At 33.7% G+C, this 14,725-nt stretch overlaps 3 protein-coding genes across 3 annotated transcripts; 2 read left to right on the top strand and 1 right to left on the bottom strand.

Moving 5' to 3' along the window:
- The first annotated feature begins 2,955 nt into the window (after positions 1-2,955).
- LOC21394191 (probable glycosyltransferase At5g25310) lies at positions 2,956-6,227 on the top strand. The gene is made up of 4 exons (XM_010097076.2): positions 2,956-3,793; positions 3,885-4,015; positions 4,565-4,907; positions 5,068-6,227. Exons 1-4 carry the CDS (start codon positions 3,014-3,016, stop codon positions 5,731-5,733), a joined length of 1,920 nt encoding a protein of 639 aa, XP_010095378.2. The 5' UTR covers positions 2,956-3,013; the 3' UTR covers positions 5,734-6,227.
- A 3,890-nt stretch (positions 6,228-10,117) lies between these two features.
- On the top strand, positions 10,118-12,317 carry LOC21394190 (probable glycosyltransferase At5g03795). The gene is made up of 5 exons (XM_024164925.1): positions 10,118-10,978; positions 11,053-11,183; positions 11,339-11,687; positions 11,956-12,237; positions 12,279-12,317. The coding sequence occupies exons 1-5, from the start codon at positions 10,118-10,120 to the stop codon at positions 12,315-12,317; spliced, it is 1,662 nt and encodes a 553-aa protein (XP_024020693.1).
- A 24-nt stretch (positions 12,318-12,341) lies between these two features.
- LOC112091387 lies at positions 12,342-12,582 on the bottom strand. The gene is given in 2 exon segments (XM_024164910.1): positions 12,342-12,488; positions 12,490-12,582. Coding segments are annotated over 2 exon segments (240 nt in total).
- Between the last annotated feature and the right edge of the window lie 2,143 nt (positions 12,583-14,725).

The following is a 14,725-nucleotide window of genomic DNA, read 5'->3' as shown; positions in this document are numbered from 1 at the left end:
AATTAAAAAAATAATTAACGATTTGTTTCAGTTTAATTTGAATTGAGCAGTTTTTTTTTAACACCTCTACTTGGTTATTTTGTGAAGCTTAATTTTCTAAGAGGAAAGAACAAAGAAATAAAGAAGCAAATGGAACAACAAACACAACTCAATTTTTATCAAAAAAGAATAAAACACACACACTCACAACTCACTTGAAAATTGACTTACAATCAGATAGGTCTTACCACATATGTAAGATGTACTGATTAAATTATAAGTTTAGATTGTCGTCTAAATTGTGTGTTTCACTAATAAGGTGGATAAATTATTTGTCTTGGTGCTGGGTATTGTCTTAACATATATGTTCCAATTTTTGGCAACCACGATCTGACCCACAAAGGCTGAGAATGACTGATGAGGAGGTTATTTACCGACAAATCAAGTATTTTTGAGTTTAAATATTTGTGAGTCTATAATCATTTTTGTTAGTTTGGCCTCCTCACATGCATGAACTATATTTTTAGGAAAAAAATCGTCACTAGATTTTTTATTTCAGCTTTTTATTAATTTTTATAGACATATTGATAAGTGCCGCACACGTGAGAAGTCCAATTTTTTTTTTTTAATTTCATTAAACTCTTAACTAACCTAAAATAGATTTCCAAATACGATTTCCATTTTTTTCATATTTATTTACACTTAATGTTGCGCCTTAACTTAAACCAAGTGATAAATGTACAATTCCATTCAAAAAACAACATGAACAACATGTTTCAAAGTTGAGGGGGAGAATCTGGAGATGTATCATAGTTCAAGGGAGGAAGAAAGCGGAACACATACATTTTAAAATTTAAGGGCTATGTTGACACAAGCGAAATAATTTGAAAGAACTTTATAGAAGTTATCATCCAAAATATTAGCGAAAAATGACGGAATGGGAAAAGTTAGAGATGTAACATAATTTAGGGGTACAATATGTACATTTTGAAATTAAAAAACATGTTCACACAAGTGACAATATTTATATGATTTCTTAAAAAAGTGTAATTATACCCAAAGTTTGATCATTTTTAAGTACTCTTATTTAAATAGCAAATATTTATAAAATCAAAAAGCAACTATACTACTATATAAATTCATAAATTTTGACCTCTAAACATAAATATTATAACTAAGCTCCATTACAAGCTCAATTCATTTTGGAAAAAAAAAAAAAAAAAAAAAAGAACTAGAGAAGAGTATGCCAGCGACTATTGCAACAAGTGTGGATATAAACGTCAGGCTATCTATTCTCTTAAAACAAACTAGATCCCTTTTCAATTATTTCTTCTTCTAGCAATTTACTAGCTTAAGAATCTGTTTAGTTCACTGATTTAAGTTAAGATGTGACTTTATATGAAAATTTTTTATTATAATAAAAAAATTAAATATGATTATTTTTAAAAAAATGTTACTATAATAAAACTTAAATTTTAAACTCAAATTAATAAAATAAACAGAATGTAAATAATCAGATCACGTTCTTTAAATTATAGCTGCCCTTCAATGCTTATTAATTGTTAATAAATGATCTGACTGCTTATATTTACAGCCGGATCAGTAGACACATTTTTATAGGTGCTTGATTAAAGACCATTTCAAAAAATAATTGTATTCCGAATTATAAAATAAAAATTAATTCGTCCTACTCTATAGTTCCATTTTACCAGTGGCTTCCTTGTAATATAGTCAAATAGAAAGGGCATATGAGGAATACAGCAATGACGACTTTTGCACAAGTGAATCTGTGAATTCATCTTGTCTGTCACTGGAACAGTGGAACTGGAGCTAACACTTTCCTATGTCTTCTCACCACCCTATACTTGTTAGAGTGATTCTAACACAAGATTTATATTTGAACAAACTCAAATTAAGAACACAAAAATTTTATCAAGGTTCGGATAAAAAAAATTATCATACGTTCTCGATCCAATCTTAAAAACAATTATAAAGACAAACCTCAGTGTTTCCCAAAAAGAATACTCAGTAGGTAAATCTCAACATACTCAGCTCTCGTTTTGTTTTACCGATTCGAATTTTTAATTTTAAATTTCTACAGTAAAAAGCTCTAAAAAAATATCACATTTAACTTTTTTTGCTACAGTAAAAAGCTATCAGAAAATGTCACATCTCAGTTCGAATTGAAAACTCGAATCCGTAAAGTAAACGATGTCTCAGATTCTCTCAATCCTCAGAACACCGAAAATTCTCCTCAATCTCTCTTGAGAATAAATTGTTTCTCTCACTACAATCTTTTAGTATTCGTTTAGTTGGTATATTCGTATCATGATTCGAATTATAATTCGTGATTCACTATAATATTTTTTCACACAAAAAAACACGTAAAACGAGAATAATTCTGAATTATAATTTTGAATCATAATTCTGAATTATAATTCTAAATTCATAAACTAAACGTCCGCTTAGTCTCTCTCTAACTCTGTAATTTTTAAGAAGATAATCCCGTTCATTTCACCGATTTGAGTTTAAAATTCAAATTTTAATACAGTAAAAAGTTTTCTCACATCTAAAATCGGTGCACCAATTAATCTTGGCCATATGTCTTTGTTGCAATATGATGACTCAGCAAGTAAAACTTTGCGTTTTACTCTATGTGGTTGAGAACTTCAACAAAACTACTTGTCGTTTATGCCTTGAGGGTGTTGTTTCTTATTCAATGTGATGTTTATACCTGGATGGAATTACTTCAACAATACTCACTAACCTTTTGGGTATGTCTGAGCTCGTCACTTTCTTTTGGTTCCCCTTATTGTCAATGGAGAATATTTCCGGTATTTTTTCTCCTCTTTAAACGGAATTGTAGACCGTGTAAGTTCAAATCTCTTTTTTCCCTTCTGGGGTTGATCTAGTTTTGTTGCATATTCTGGTTTCAATAATATAGTTCTAATAGTTGTCTGTGTGTTTTTAGAAGGGAAATACAGCAACATTTGTGGGTCATTATTGAAATCTCTAGTCGAGTGCTACAAATATTATGATTATGGATATCACTGCTCTAGCCCAGATGTTATTTCGTGTTGAATTTCGGAGACTTCTGTTAATTATTGGTACATTAGTTGCTACTATAATTGTTTCTCAGTGCTTTGCTTTAACTTTTCCATATGGGAAAACGTTTTACTTTCTATCTGCTAGTAAGGATTCAACTACTATGATGATTGCCAATGCTGGTAGTTCAAATAATTCAAAACAAAGTAATAAAGTTTTCGGTGTTCAAGTGGTGGCTAATTCTTCCGATGCTTTGAATTCGGAAGGTGAAATCGGATATGAAAATGAAATAGTGGATGATGAGGACACTGAGTATGAATTAGCACCAGAAGTTGACAACAATTCAAACAAGAAGTTTGTGTTAAAGAAGGGTATTATAGACCTCGATGTTAGATTTGAAATCGAATCTGATATAGTTAGAGGAAATGTTTCTACTCTGGGCAATAGAATGGATGAGAAATATGAGAAAGACACCTCCTTTACAACAAATCCAAGAACAAATTCTAGCGAAGATAGGAAACGAGTTGGTAGTGTGTCAGGAATCTTTGTAGAGGGCATAAGAAACTTGAGTGTAGGCGGTTTGGAGAAAAATGTCGAGCAAACTATGAAAACACAACCCAAGGAGGGGAAGACCGAGTTGGTAATACCGAATTCTGAGGACTCAACAATAGCCAGTACGCTCATGCCAAAGAGGTGGGACAAGAAACCAACAACAATATCTCAAATGAACACGCTGCTGCTTCGGAGCCCTCTTTCTACTCATTCGACGGTACGGATACAAGTTTTGAGGTTTGAATGTGAATGATAGAGCATGACCAAAACTGTTATAGTTTCTCACTTGATAATTTTATTGGCAGTAGAGGCCTAGATGGTCTTCTGTTCGTGACCGTGAACTCCTATCTGCTAAGCTGGAGATTGAGAATGCTCCTATAATAAGAAACAGTCCAGAGCTTAGTGCTTTTGTTTTCCGAAACGTTTCCAAATTTAAAAGGTAAGAAGGATCAGCGTCTGCTAGTATATAACTGTCAGTTAGTAGATTTTTTGGAAGATTGTTTTGTCAAGAGCTAAAAGTTTGACTGCCGAAGAAAATTCTAGCATATGAGTATTGTACTTGCTTTGTATAACAACCTTTGATCTGCTGTAATGCTTTTGAATTTTGATTATACCTTGTATTTCTTCCTCTGATTATAGTGAATTTATGCAGTGGCAAGTGAACGTAGACCACTATAAATCTTGTACATGTGCGTTATTTTATTTTCGTGATTCTACTCGTTTTCTCATTGCTCTCCATTTTCTAATTGCTCTCACGTAGTAGGAATTAGGGCTTTCAATTCCTAATGTTTTCCTGTTATATGGGTTATAGTGATATTAACTCACTGACAAGAATGTCTTGGCTTTGGCAGCTACTTCATCCTCACCTGCATATGAGCTAGAGATATACCATTTTGTTCTTGTTGGATAATCGTTTCTAGTCTTCTTTTCGGGAACTTGTTCCTGACATTCATTCATTAAGCTAAAGCTACTGCATATGATATTGCAGGAGTTATGAATTGATGGAACGGATGCTCAAAGTTTATATCTACAGGGAAGGAGAAAAGCCTGTATTCCATCAGCCTTACATGAGGGGAATTTATGCCTCAGAAGGTTGGTTTATGAAACTGATGGAGGCAAATAAAAAATTTGTCGTCCGGGATCCTAGGAAGGCTCATTTATTCTATTTGCCCTTCAGCTCAAAACTGCTGAGGACAACATTTGAAAATTCCAAGGGAAAGAAGGACTTTGAGAAATATCTAAAGAGCTATGTGGGATTGATCTCTAGAAAATATCGTTTTTGGAACAGAACAGAAGGAGCAGATCACTTTCTTGTTGCTTGTCACGACTGGGTAATGCTTCCCTCGCACCATTCAACTCTCACAAAAATTTCAACAAATTTGAATTTCTATTTAAACTCTGTTCAAACCTATGAACCAAACGGGTGACTAGTTTGCATATCTTGTGAAAATAAGGAGGCCAAACTAATGTGTATATTTGTGTATATTTCAGGCCTCCTTCATTACAAGGACGAGTATGAAGAATTGCATACGGGCTCTTTGCAATGCCAATGTTGGTAGAGGCTTTGTAATTGGCAAGGACACTAGTCTACCTGTTACTTATGTGCGCTCATCAGAAGACCCTCTGAAAGACGTTGGAGGGAAACCTGCTTCGGAAAGATCTATCTTGGCCTTCTTTGCAGGGGGAATGCACGGCTATCTCCGACCAATTCTGCTGCACTACTGGGAGAACAAAGAGTCAGACATGAAAATCTTTGGCCCGATGCCCCGTGATATCGAAGGCAAAAGGACGTACAGGGAGTACATGAAGAGCAGCAAGTATTGCATATGTGCCAAAGGTTATGAGGTTCACACCCCTAGAGTTGTTGAGGCCATCTTTTACGAGTGTGTGCCGGTCATTATATCAGATAACTATGTGCCTCCTCTCTTTGAGGTGCTCAACTGGGAGGCATTTTCGGTCTTTGTTCAAGAGAAAGATATTCATAATTTGAGGAATATTCTGCTCTCAATACCTAAGGAGAAGTATGAGGGATTGCAGTTAGGAGTTAGGATGGTCCAAAAGCATTTCTTTTGGCACAAAGAGCCTGTGAAATATGACTTATTTCACATGATACTTCACTCAGTTTGGAACAACAAACTTCTTCAAGTGAAAACTTAATGAAGACGCTAGAGCTTGAGGTTCTTTCAATGGAAAATACGACATGCGATTGCGAGCTGCGCAGCTGGTGTAAAAATCCGAAAGCATAGGGGTCAAACCAATTCTGCTGATGTTTCAATGCCATTTGTAATTGAAACAAAGCCGGGTTCTGAATGCACTTCTGGTTGGCGCTGTATTTCAACATTTTGGCATGCACGTAAATGGTGTGAGCCAAGAAGGGTATTGATCCTACTGAACCTAGGACTTTGCTCTTTGGTCATTTTTGCATGAGTCATAAAATGGGTGAACTATAAGATATGCACCAGAAAAACAATGGCATTGTAGCTTTCTACCCAAGAAAAGAAAAAAAAATGGTGTGAAATCCAGATTTGGAAATTGATTTAGCTAGTAGTTTTTCCCATAAAAGTGATGGACTCATAATCCCTACAAGAGAACTTGCTTCTCTGAAGACTCATCCATGATTCATGATATTTTTTAGTTGTTTCATCCTCAAATTTTTATTTTTATTTTATTTTCACCCTCAACATGGTTAATTATAACGGCTCAAACATCGTCCAAAAAAAAAAAAAAAAAAAGAGCTCAAATATTGGATCGTTTTGTCATTTTCTTTCATTCCAGCTGATGTTTTGTAATTTTATATTTATTTGGATAGTTCTTGTTACAATAATTTACTTATAATTATTGCGGTCTCCTCCCGGGGTCGTATAGATATACAAATCATATAAATACTTCATATTGGTGGGGATGTTTCGTAAAAGAAGTTATTTATTTTATTTAGTAAAAGTGGTTATGTTAGCTAATATCTTACAAAAAAGATGCAGCTGGATAGTTGACGGGTTACCCTTTTTTTAAGGTAATAATTATGGGACCCTTTGTAAATGTATATTTAATCCGATATCTTAATTGACATCTTAGACCTAAAAATCTTTGGCTAAATAAAGTTATTGAGAGCAAGACAAGAAAAGGGTAGGCTAGACTTTTGGAATTTGGAGATAGCCACTTGCTAGTATTTATTTATTTATTATTTATTTTTTATTTTTGGAAACTAAGTACTTCGCTAAAATTCAAAAGCATACTTAAAAATTATGCAATGCCCATAAGCTATTAAAAACAAAAGATCGTGCCTACAAAAATAGTTGAAATATTATATCTTGAACCCCCAACCAAAGCTTCTGGATTTATTTTCGTAAGTGAAAGAAAACAGAGGAAATAGAAAATAGAAAAAAAAAAAAAAAAAAAAGTCAAATGAAATGTTAATTGTTGAATGCCAAAGGGTACGTTTTTCCCTGGGACACAATTCTTTCTAAATTCTGTTTCTTTTCCTATTTAAAATTCTAGTAATCCTCTATCTTTTTCAAAAACAAAAAACAAAAAAACAGAACAAAATTTTTTTGTTAATCTTCTCTCTTAAGGAAAAAAATTCAGACATTGTTTGATTATTCCTTTTGGGTTTTTCAGAAAAGATGTAAAGGACAATGAAATGGGGAGCAGAGGCACTCACGTAAATTGATAAATCCCAAAGTTTTTTTTTTCTTTTTATGATCAAACTAATTGTTGTTTTTGAAAATTTATTAAGTGTCCATTTGGAAGATGGGTTTAAAATGGGGCTCTGAATTAGAGTTTAAAAAACATTGTAGCAGTTTAATTTAAACTTGTTATAAGAGAAAATACTGTTTGAATAAAAATTATGGCGGTTTTAACTTATAAAACAGAATAATATAGTAAATAGTAGATTTATAAAATTAAATTAAGTAAATAATATATTTAAAATTAAAACTAAATTAAGTAAATAACATATTTTAAAGTTATTTAAAGTAAATAACATTTTATCGCGTAAATATTTCATTCACGACTAGTAAAGAGATTTTTTCTTTCATGTAAATTTCTTTTTACGACTAATAAAAAGATTTTTCTACGTAAATAAAGACTTTTACCATGTAGATTAATTTTTACTAATCGTAAATGAAATATTTATTAAATAAAATGCTATTTACTTTAAATAATTTTAAAATTTATTATTTACTTATTTAGTTTTAAAAATCTGCTATTTATCTTTTAAAAAAATATGTTGTTTAAATTTAGCCTCTAGTTAAAGTGTCGGGAGAAAAAGAGTTTAAAAGAGGATTATTTTCATAAATGTCCCCTAAAGTATGTACTATGTTTCAAAGTGCCCATTGATATTTTAAAATGGTTTAAAATACCCCCGATCTATAGAATATGATTCAAAATACCCTCTCCATGTAATTCTGTCTATATTTATAACAGATTTTGGTGATGTGGCAGGAAATAAATATTAGTTAAAGCCATTATATTCTAACTAAATATCAAACTGATTAAATGTTAAAAAATAACAATAAAAAATTTATTTAAAAAAAGTCTATCGTTTTCTCTCACCCATTCCCCTCTAGTTTCTTCCTCTTCTGCCTCTCACCGAACCTGTTACAGAAACTCACCCTCTAGAGGCCGTTGTTGTCAGTAACGCACTCAAATTTGGCTCAACATAACTCTGGTGACAAGGGGCTCGTGGACTTAGGGGCTTGTGGGGTAGGCCAAATCACGGGAAGGTAGTTCATGACGGGGCCATAGAGGACGCCGAGGAGGATTTGCGATTTGTAGGGTGCAATTGGAATTGGTTTTAAAATGATTTTGTTTTAAATAAAAAGTAAAAATGAGATTGTTTTGAGAATCATTCTATAACTGATTCTGAAATTGCATTTAGTTGGTTTTTTAAGAGATTATTTTGAGTATAATAAAAAAGTGAAATTGTGTTTATTAATTAATATATTATAATATTATTGATAAGTATTAAAAAATAAAAACAGAAAAATAAAAATAACCTTAAACTGTTTTCTAATTCCTTTACAAAAATTATTTACATTGTTTTCGTTTTTAAAATATTTACTAAACAAATATCGTTGTATTTTCATTTTTATTTTTTGCTTATCAAAATCCGTAAAAATTATTTTTAAAAACGGTTCCAAATACACACGTAATTGCTGCCTGCCTCGAGCAGTGGCGGAGCCTTGTGTTTTAAGGACTCCGAGAAGGATTTTAAGGAGATCCAATTTCATCGATGCGAACACCTTCGATGGCATCACTAGCACCATTTCAGCAGCTAAGCCCATGTCCAAAATCTACCAAAAAAGAAGAGAATCTTGTGGTCCTCGTGGTTCATGAGAGAGAGAGAGAGAGCTTTTATGTTGAGCAAGAGCATTCTTTGCAATCGGAAAGAAAAGAAAGAGGAAACGTCCCGTTTGGTTAGAAGATTCGTTCTCTGATTCGAATTATAATTCGTGATTCGCTACAGTATTTTTTGTTATATTTTTACAAAAGAGATAGTGAAATGTCTGTAAGTATAAGATGAAGAAGAAGCCTTTTTTGTTATGTTTTTGAAATAAGCTTTTAATTGTTTTTATTATATAATCAATTATATATTTAATTATAGTTTAATGGTTTTAACTGATTTTTTACCTGCCACGTCAGTAAATTTGTTAAGATAGTAAACAGAATCTAATAGAGGGTATAGATCGGAGAGTATTTTGAACGATTTAAAAAATTAAGAGCACTTTAAAATAGAATAAATACTTCAAGGGTACTTATGAAAATTTTTCTTTAGTAATTATGAAAAAATTGAGGAGAAAAGACAAAGGTTTTAACTGTTAAAGACGTTTCACGATCAATAATGGCCCTCTTAAAACAGTGTGTCAGCAAAGAAAAAGATGAAAACTCTAACGCTTTAACTGCTCTTCAATTTCTTAACTTAAGCAAGCCGGCTTGCTGTACCGTCTGTAACTGAAGGGTTTCTCTGTTTGGCTGCCCAGAAAACGAAAAAAAATCAGAAGCTCATTTCTCAACACTTCAATGAAACTCTCTCCACAAGCGTAAAGCTCACTTCAAGTTCTAAGATTGAGAATGCTTTGTCAGTTGTAAGTCAAATTTGCACTGAAATGTCCCCCCTTTTTTTTAATGATATTTCCGAAAACATCTTTGTAGATTGTGTTCTTGATCATGTAAGTGACTTTCAGGCGCGTATCTGCACGCGCTTGATATATTTTTCTCTGCTGTGCTTCCCATTACTAGAACTATTTGAAAGCTTGTATATTTAGAATTTATAGTTCCCGATATTACTGCTATAGAGTTTATACTCGTGGGTTTCAAATGTAAAAATTATGGGTTTTCTTTGCTAAAGAAAATGGAGGAATCTAGACATTGTAATTGCTTAATCTTGAGCTTTATAGTTATAAAAATAGGCTTGAAAAGTAGCAACTAGTGAGGTTTTAAATTTTTAGTGCTCCTGAAATTTATGCAGAAACTGAGAAGGGAATTGAAGTTGATGCGACCTAGAATTGTAACTTCTGCATCATTTGGGTTGTAAAGTACAGATATGGAGTGTCATTTTCGGTTTCACAAGCTCGGTCGGGTTAGAGCGAGATGGGTTTTAGTGGTTTTGTTGGTGGCTGTTACTCATTTGTTGTTTCAGTCCCTCCTGCTTCCATATGGAAAGGCCCTTCGCTCTCTATTGCCCGAGAAAGATGATCCGAGAGATGTTAACTATGCCGCCCGAACTGCTCGTATTTCCACCAAGTACGCGGTGGTTCGCAACCCTCTTACAGTTAATGCTTCGGAATTGATCGACACATCTACATCCGATGATCTTGATGATGGAGGAGATTTAGGGAGTGATACTGGAGGAGAGGGAGATGACAGGTTTGAGGAGTTTGGTTTTACGTTGGACGAAGAAAAAGGCCTTCATAGGACTTCTCAAGATCTTGTGGATAGATATGTTGATGACACTTTGAATTCTGCGGATAAACCTGAAAGTTTGGCGCTCATAAGCATGAAAAATGAGGAAAATGATTTTGTTTTGAGTAAAGCCAGTAAAGATAGGCGGGGCTTTCCTCTTGATCAGACTGCTGTGGAACCAAATATAGAAATGTCTACCGAAAATATTCGAACGGAGAACATAGATCTAAGGTTGAAAAAGTCTGACGGTGGTTTAGACAGTCCTTTTCAACCCTCTCCACTTGCATCATCTGCAGATGCTTTGGTCAATGCCTCATTTTCGACAACCTCAACATCTTCCGTTTCTGAGCAAAGTGGCCTTCTTATTACGAATAACCATTCTGCAATTGCGACTACTCCAGGAGTAAAGAAGATGAGGTGTAACATGCCACCAAAGTCAATAACAACATTTCAGGAGATGAACCAAATATTAGTGAGGCACCGCGCAAAATCACGTTCACTGGTAATGAATTGATCGAGTAATTAAGACTTTAGCTTGTTAATGCAGGGCCTCTAAAATCCTCGGTTTTGTTGTAGAGACCACGATGGTCGTCTGTACGAGACAAGGAGATTCTAGCCATGAAGCCACAGATTGAGAACGCTCCCCTTGCGATGAATGATCAAGAACTTTATGCTCCTCTCTTTCGAAATGTTTCCATGTTCAAAAGGTAAGTCGAATTAGATTTAGCCTAATAAGTTAAGTTACTCTCAGTTTTAGTTAATGTGAAAAACATTGCGAGGATGAGTAAAGACAATTGGTGATGCTATCTTTTGCGGAAGCTGTTTCAATTTCAAAAAACTTTGATTCATTTTGTTTTTTCAGGAGTTACGAACTCATGGAGCGCACGCTCAAAGTCTATGTCTACAAGGATGGGGACAAACCTATCTTCCATCAACCAATAATGAAGGGATTATATGCTTCTGAGGGATGGTTTATGAAATTGATGGAGAGAAATAGGCGTTACGTTGTCAAAGACCCTCGCAGGGCTCATCTGTTTTACATGCCATTCAGCTCGCGCATGCTAGAACACGTCCTCTACGTACGCAACTCCCATAACCGGACAAACCTGCGCCAATATTTGAAGGAATACTCAGAAAAATTAGCAGCAAAGTATCCTTACTGGAATAGGACTGGTGGAGCAGATCATTTTCTTGTTGCTTGCCATGACTGGGTATGTTATCCATGCATCTCTCTTCTCTTGTATTTACCTCAAATGGTCATGAACCATATTCTCATATTCACGTCTAATAATTTAAAGATTTGCTTTGATTAGACTCTTATCATAGATTATCAGGCCACATCAATACACATTTATGTTCATTAGAGTTTTCATGGTTTACCCCCAAAAGGGAAAAATGTAACGAAATTATTGCATGTGTATGTGCTTCTCAATCATGCCTTTGTATGGAAGTTTGACATAAAGTGTTGGATTCTTACAGGCTCCATATGAAACAAGGCACCACATGGAGCGTTGCATGAAAGCCCTTTGCAATGCTGATGTGACCTCGGGCTTCAAAATTGGAAGGGATGTCTCTTTTCCAGAAACATACGTCCGGTCCGCAAGGAATCCTCTTAGAGATCTTGGAGGGAAGCCTCCATCTCGGAGGCACGTTCTTGCCTTCTACGCTGGAAACATTCATGGCTACTTGCGCCCAATCTTATTAAAGTACTGGAAGGATAAAGACCCTGACATGAAGATCTTTGGTCCAATGCCTCCTGGTGTTGCAAACAAAATGAACTACATCCAACACATGAAGAGCAGCAAATACTGTATCTGCCCCAAGGGGTACGAGGTCAATAGCCCGCGTGTTGTCGAATCCATCTTCTATGAATGCGTTCCCGTGATCATATCCGACAATTTTGTGCCTCCGTTTTTCGAGGTTTTGAATTGGGAAGCATTCTCAATAGTTCTTGCGGAGAAAGACATTCCAAAGTTGAAAGAGATACTACTCTCAATACCGAAGGAGAAGTATCTCGAGATGCAACTTGCTGTAAGAAAAGCTCAGAAGCATTTTCTTTGGCATGCAAAACCAATGAAGTACGATCTATTTCACATGACCCTTCATTCGATTTGGTACAACAGAGTTTTTCAGATAAAACCCAGATGAGTTTGTTGGTACCACTTTAAGAATGTGAAGACTAGAAGCGGCAATGCTAGCACACTTGTCTACTTGTTGTGATGTGATTTTCTTTTGGGACGCAAGGAAGCGTGTTACTTGTACTTGCAATTTGCCGAGTGTTTTTGTGCATATTTTATCCCGACCTTTTTAACCGATCATGTAAAACGAAAATAAATAGGGCCTTGTTTACTTCACAGATTTGAGTTTTCAATTTGAGTTAAAATGTGATATTTTCTGAAAGCTTTTCACTGTAGTAGAAAAAATTATATGTGATATTTTTTAAGAATTTTTTACTGTAGAAACCTAAAACTGAAAACTCAAATCGGTGAAATGAACGAGGCTTAGATGTACATGTTTTCAGGATGAAAAATTGGTTCCACTTTGAATTACCAAAAAAACAAAAAAAGGTTCCACTATGACTTCTTTGTCCCGCACTGTATTTGGGAGATTTTACGGTGGGAGCATCCTACTGTTCGGTCTGATAGGATTATTGATCGCAATATAAGTGAATGTTTGGTCTATAGATTTAGAATTATGATTCAAAATTATTCTCGATTTATGTGTATTTTTTGTGAAAAAAATACTGTAACGAGTTACGAACTATGATTTGAACCATGACACGAATTCACTGACCAAACGCATTAGATTCAAATCAGCTGATACATATTATACAAGGTGGAATACTATGGGAGAATCTTTTAATATACTTTAAAGAAGTAGTCCGATTTACATTGTATGTCGAATAGTGGATTGTATTGAGTGTGGAATTTATTTTATTCAAATTTTGTTAAGGAGGTAAACTCAAATTCATAATTTTTAATTTTAACATTTAAATTTAAATTTTATATGAGAATTTTACACTATAATAAAATTAATAATTTGAGTTTAAATATACGAAATAAACGAATTATTAATATCAAAAACATGCATTAGGATGAGAATACTATCCCCACCCTTAAAAGATCCTAGTCTGAGCATTTTGTTTTAGGCTGCAGTGGACTGCGATTAAACGGAAAATAGAAGAGTGTTTAATATAAAAATTTGTGTCATAATTTAAATCATAATTTATAATTTATTGCAGTATTTTTTTTATAAAAAACACGTATAAATTAAGAATGATTTTAAATCATAATTTTAAATCTCTAATTTAATCTGTTTAATTCATAAATTAAAATAATAAAATTAAAATTATTTTTAATTTATGTATTTTTAAAAAAAAATAACTATAAATTATTATTTAAATTGGAGAACGAATTCTCCAATTAAACGGAATGAGTAGGCCACACAAATGATGATTTGTTTTTCCCGGAACGTTTCACTCAAGCAAACAGACACAGAGCATGGGCTTAAAAAGTTGTTCCAATTTCAAGTGGCTACTCCACGCCAACCAAACGCCTAGTTCCCAACACGCCACGTGTCCCTTCCTCCAAACTCGAGCTGATCATCATCATCATCATTCATCACCTTCCCAATTGGTGGGCCCAAAACCCAAAACAGTCTGATTCCTGAATGCTTATTGCTTGAGGAATCATCCAGATCCCCCCACTCCAGTCCCAAATTTGTCCCTCTAGAGAGAGAGAGGAGAAATATATATATATATATATATATCAACTTTTTTTGGGTCAAAGATCCCACAGTTATGGGGTTAGTTAAAGGAGGAGTTATTTTCAATTTTCCCAATTCACGAAGTGCATTTATTCATCCATTACTGCTTTTGGGTCGGCCTCTTATCTTTCTGAAATTTAAGAAAGGAATTTGAATCACTTAGAGGACGTTTAGTTGATAGATTCAGAATTATGATTCAGAATTATTCTTAATTTCTGTGTGTTTTTTATAAAAAAAATACTGTAACGAATTACAAATCATGATTCGAACTATGACACGAATACTTGAACCAAACGCACTCTTAGAGATATTTAATTAGAAGATTCAAATCATAATTTGAATTATAATTTATGATTCGTTATAGTATTTTTTTTTATAAAAAATACACGTAAATAAAAAATAATTCTAATCACATAATTTTAATCCATGAACCAAACGTCTCCTCATTTATTTTATCAATTTAAAATTAAAATTTTTATAATTA

The sequence above is a fragment of the Morus notabilis genome, unplaced genomic scaffold, assembly GCF_000414095.1.
Source record: "Morus notabilis unplaced genomic scaffold, ASM41409v2 Scaffold2235, whole genome shotgun sequence".
Classification (NCBI taxonomy): Eukaryota; Viridiplantae; Streptophyta; class Magnoliopsida; order Rosales; family Moraceae; genus Morus; species Morus notabilis.
The sequence above is the reverse complement of the archived record's forward strand: the minus strand, read 5'-3'. Positions and strand labels throughout refer to the sequence as shown.

Coding starts and splice junctions, on each gene's coding strand:
- LOC21394191 (XM_010097076.2), top strand. CDS start 3,014: ATGATTATGGATATCACTGCTCTAGCCCAGATGTTATTTCGTGTTGAA. Junction 3,794..3,884: donor CTCTTTCTACTCATTCGACG/GTACGGATACAA, acceptor TATTGGCAGTAG/AGGCCTAGATGGTCTTCTGT. Junction 4,016..4,564: donor AACGTTTCCAAATTTAAAAG/GTAAGAAGGATC, acceptor ATGATATTGCAG/GAGTTATGAATTGATGGAAC.
- LOC21394190 (XM_024164925.1), top strand. CDS start 10,118: ATGGAGTGTCATTTTCGGTTTCACAAGCTCGGTCGGGTTAGAGCGAGA. Junction 10,979..11,052: donor GCGCAAAATCACGTTCACTG/GTAATGAATTGA, acceptor GTTTTGTTGTAG/AGACCACGATGGTCGTCTGT. Junction 11,688..11,955: donor TTGTTGCTTGCCATGACTGG/GTATGTTATCCA, acceptor GGATTCTTACAG/GCTCCATATGAAACAAGGCA.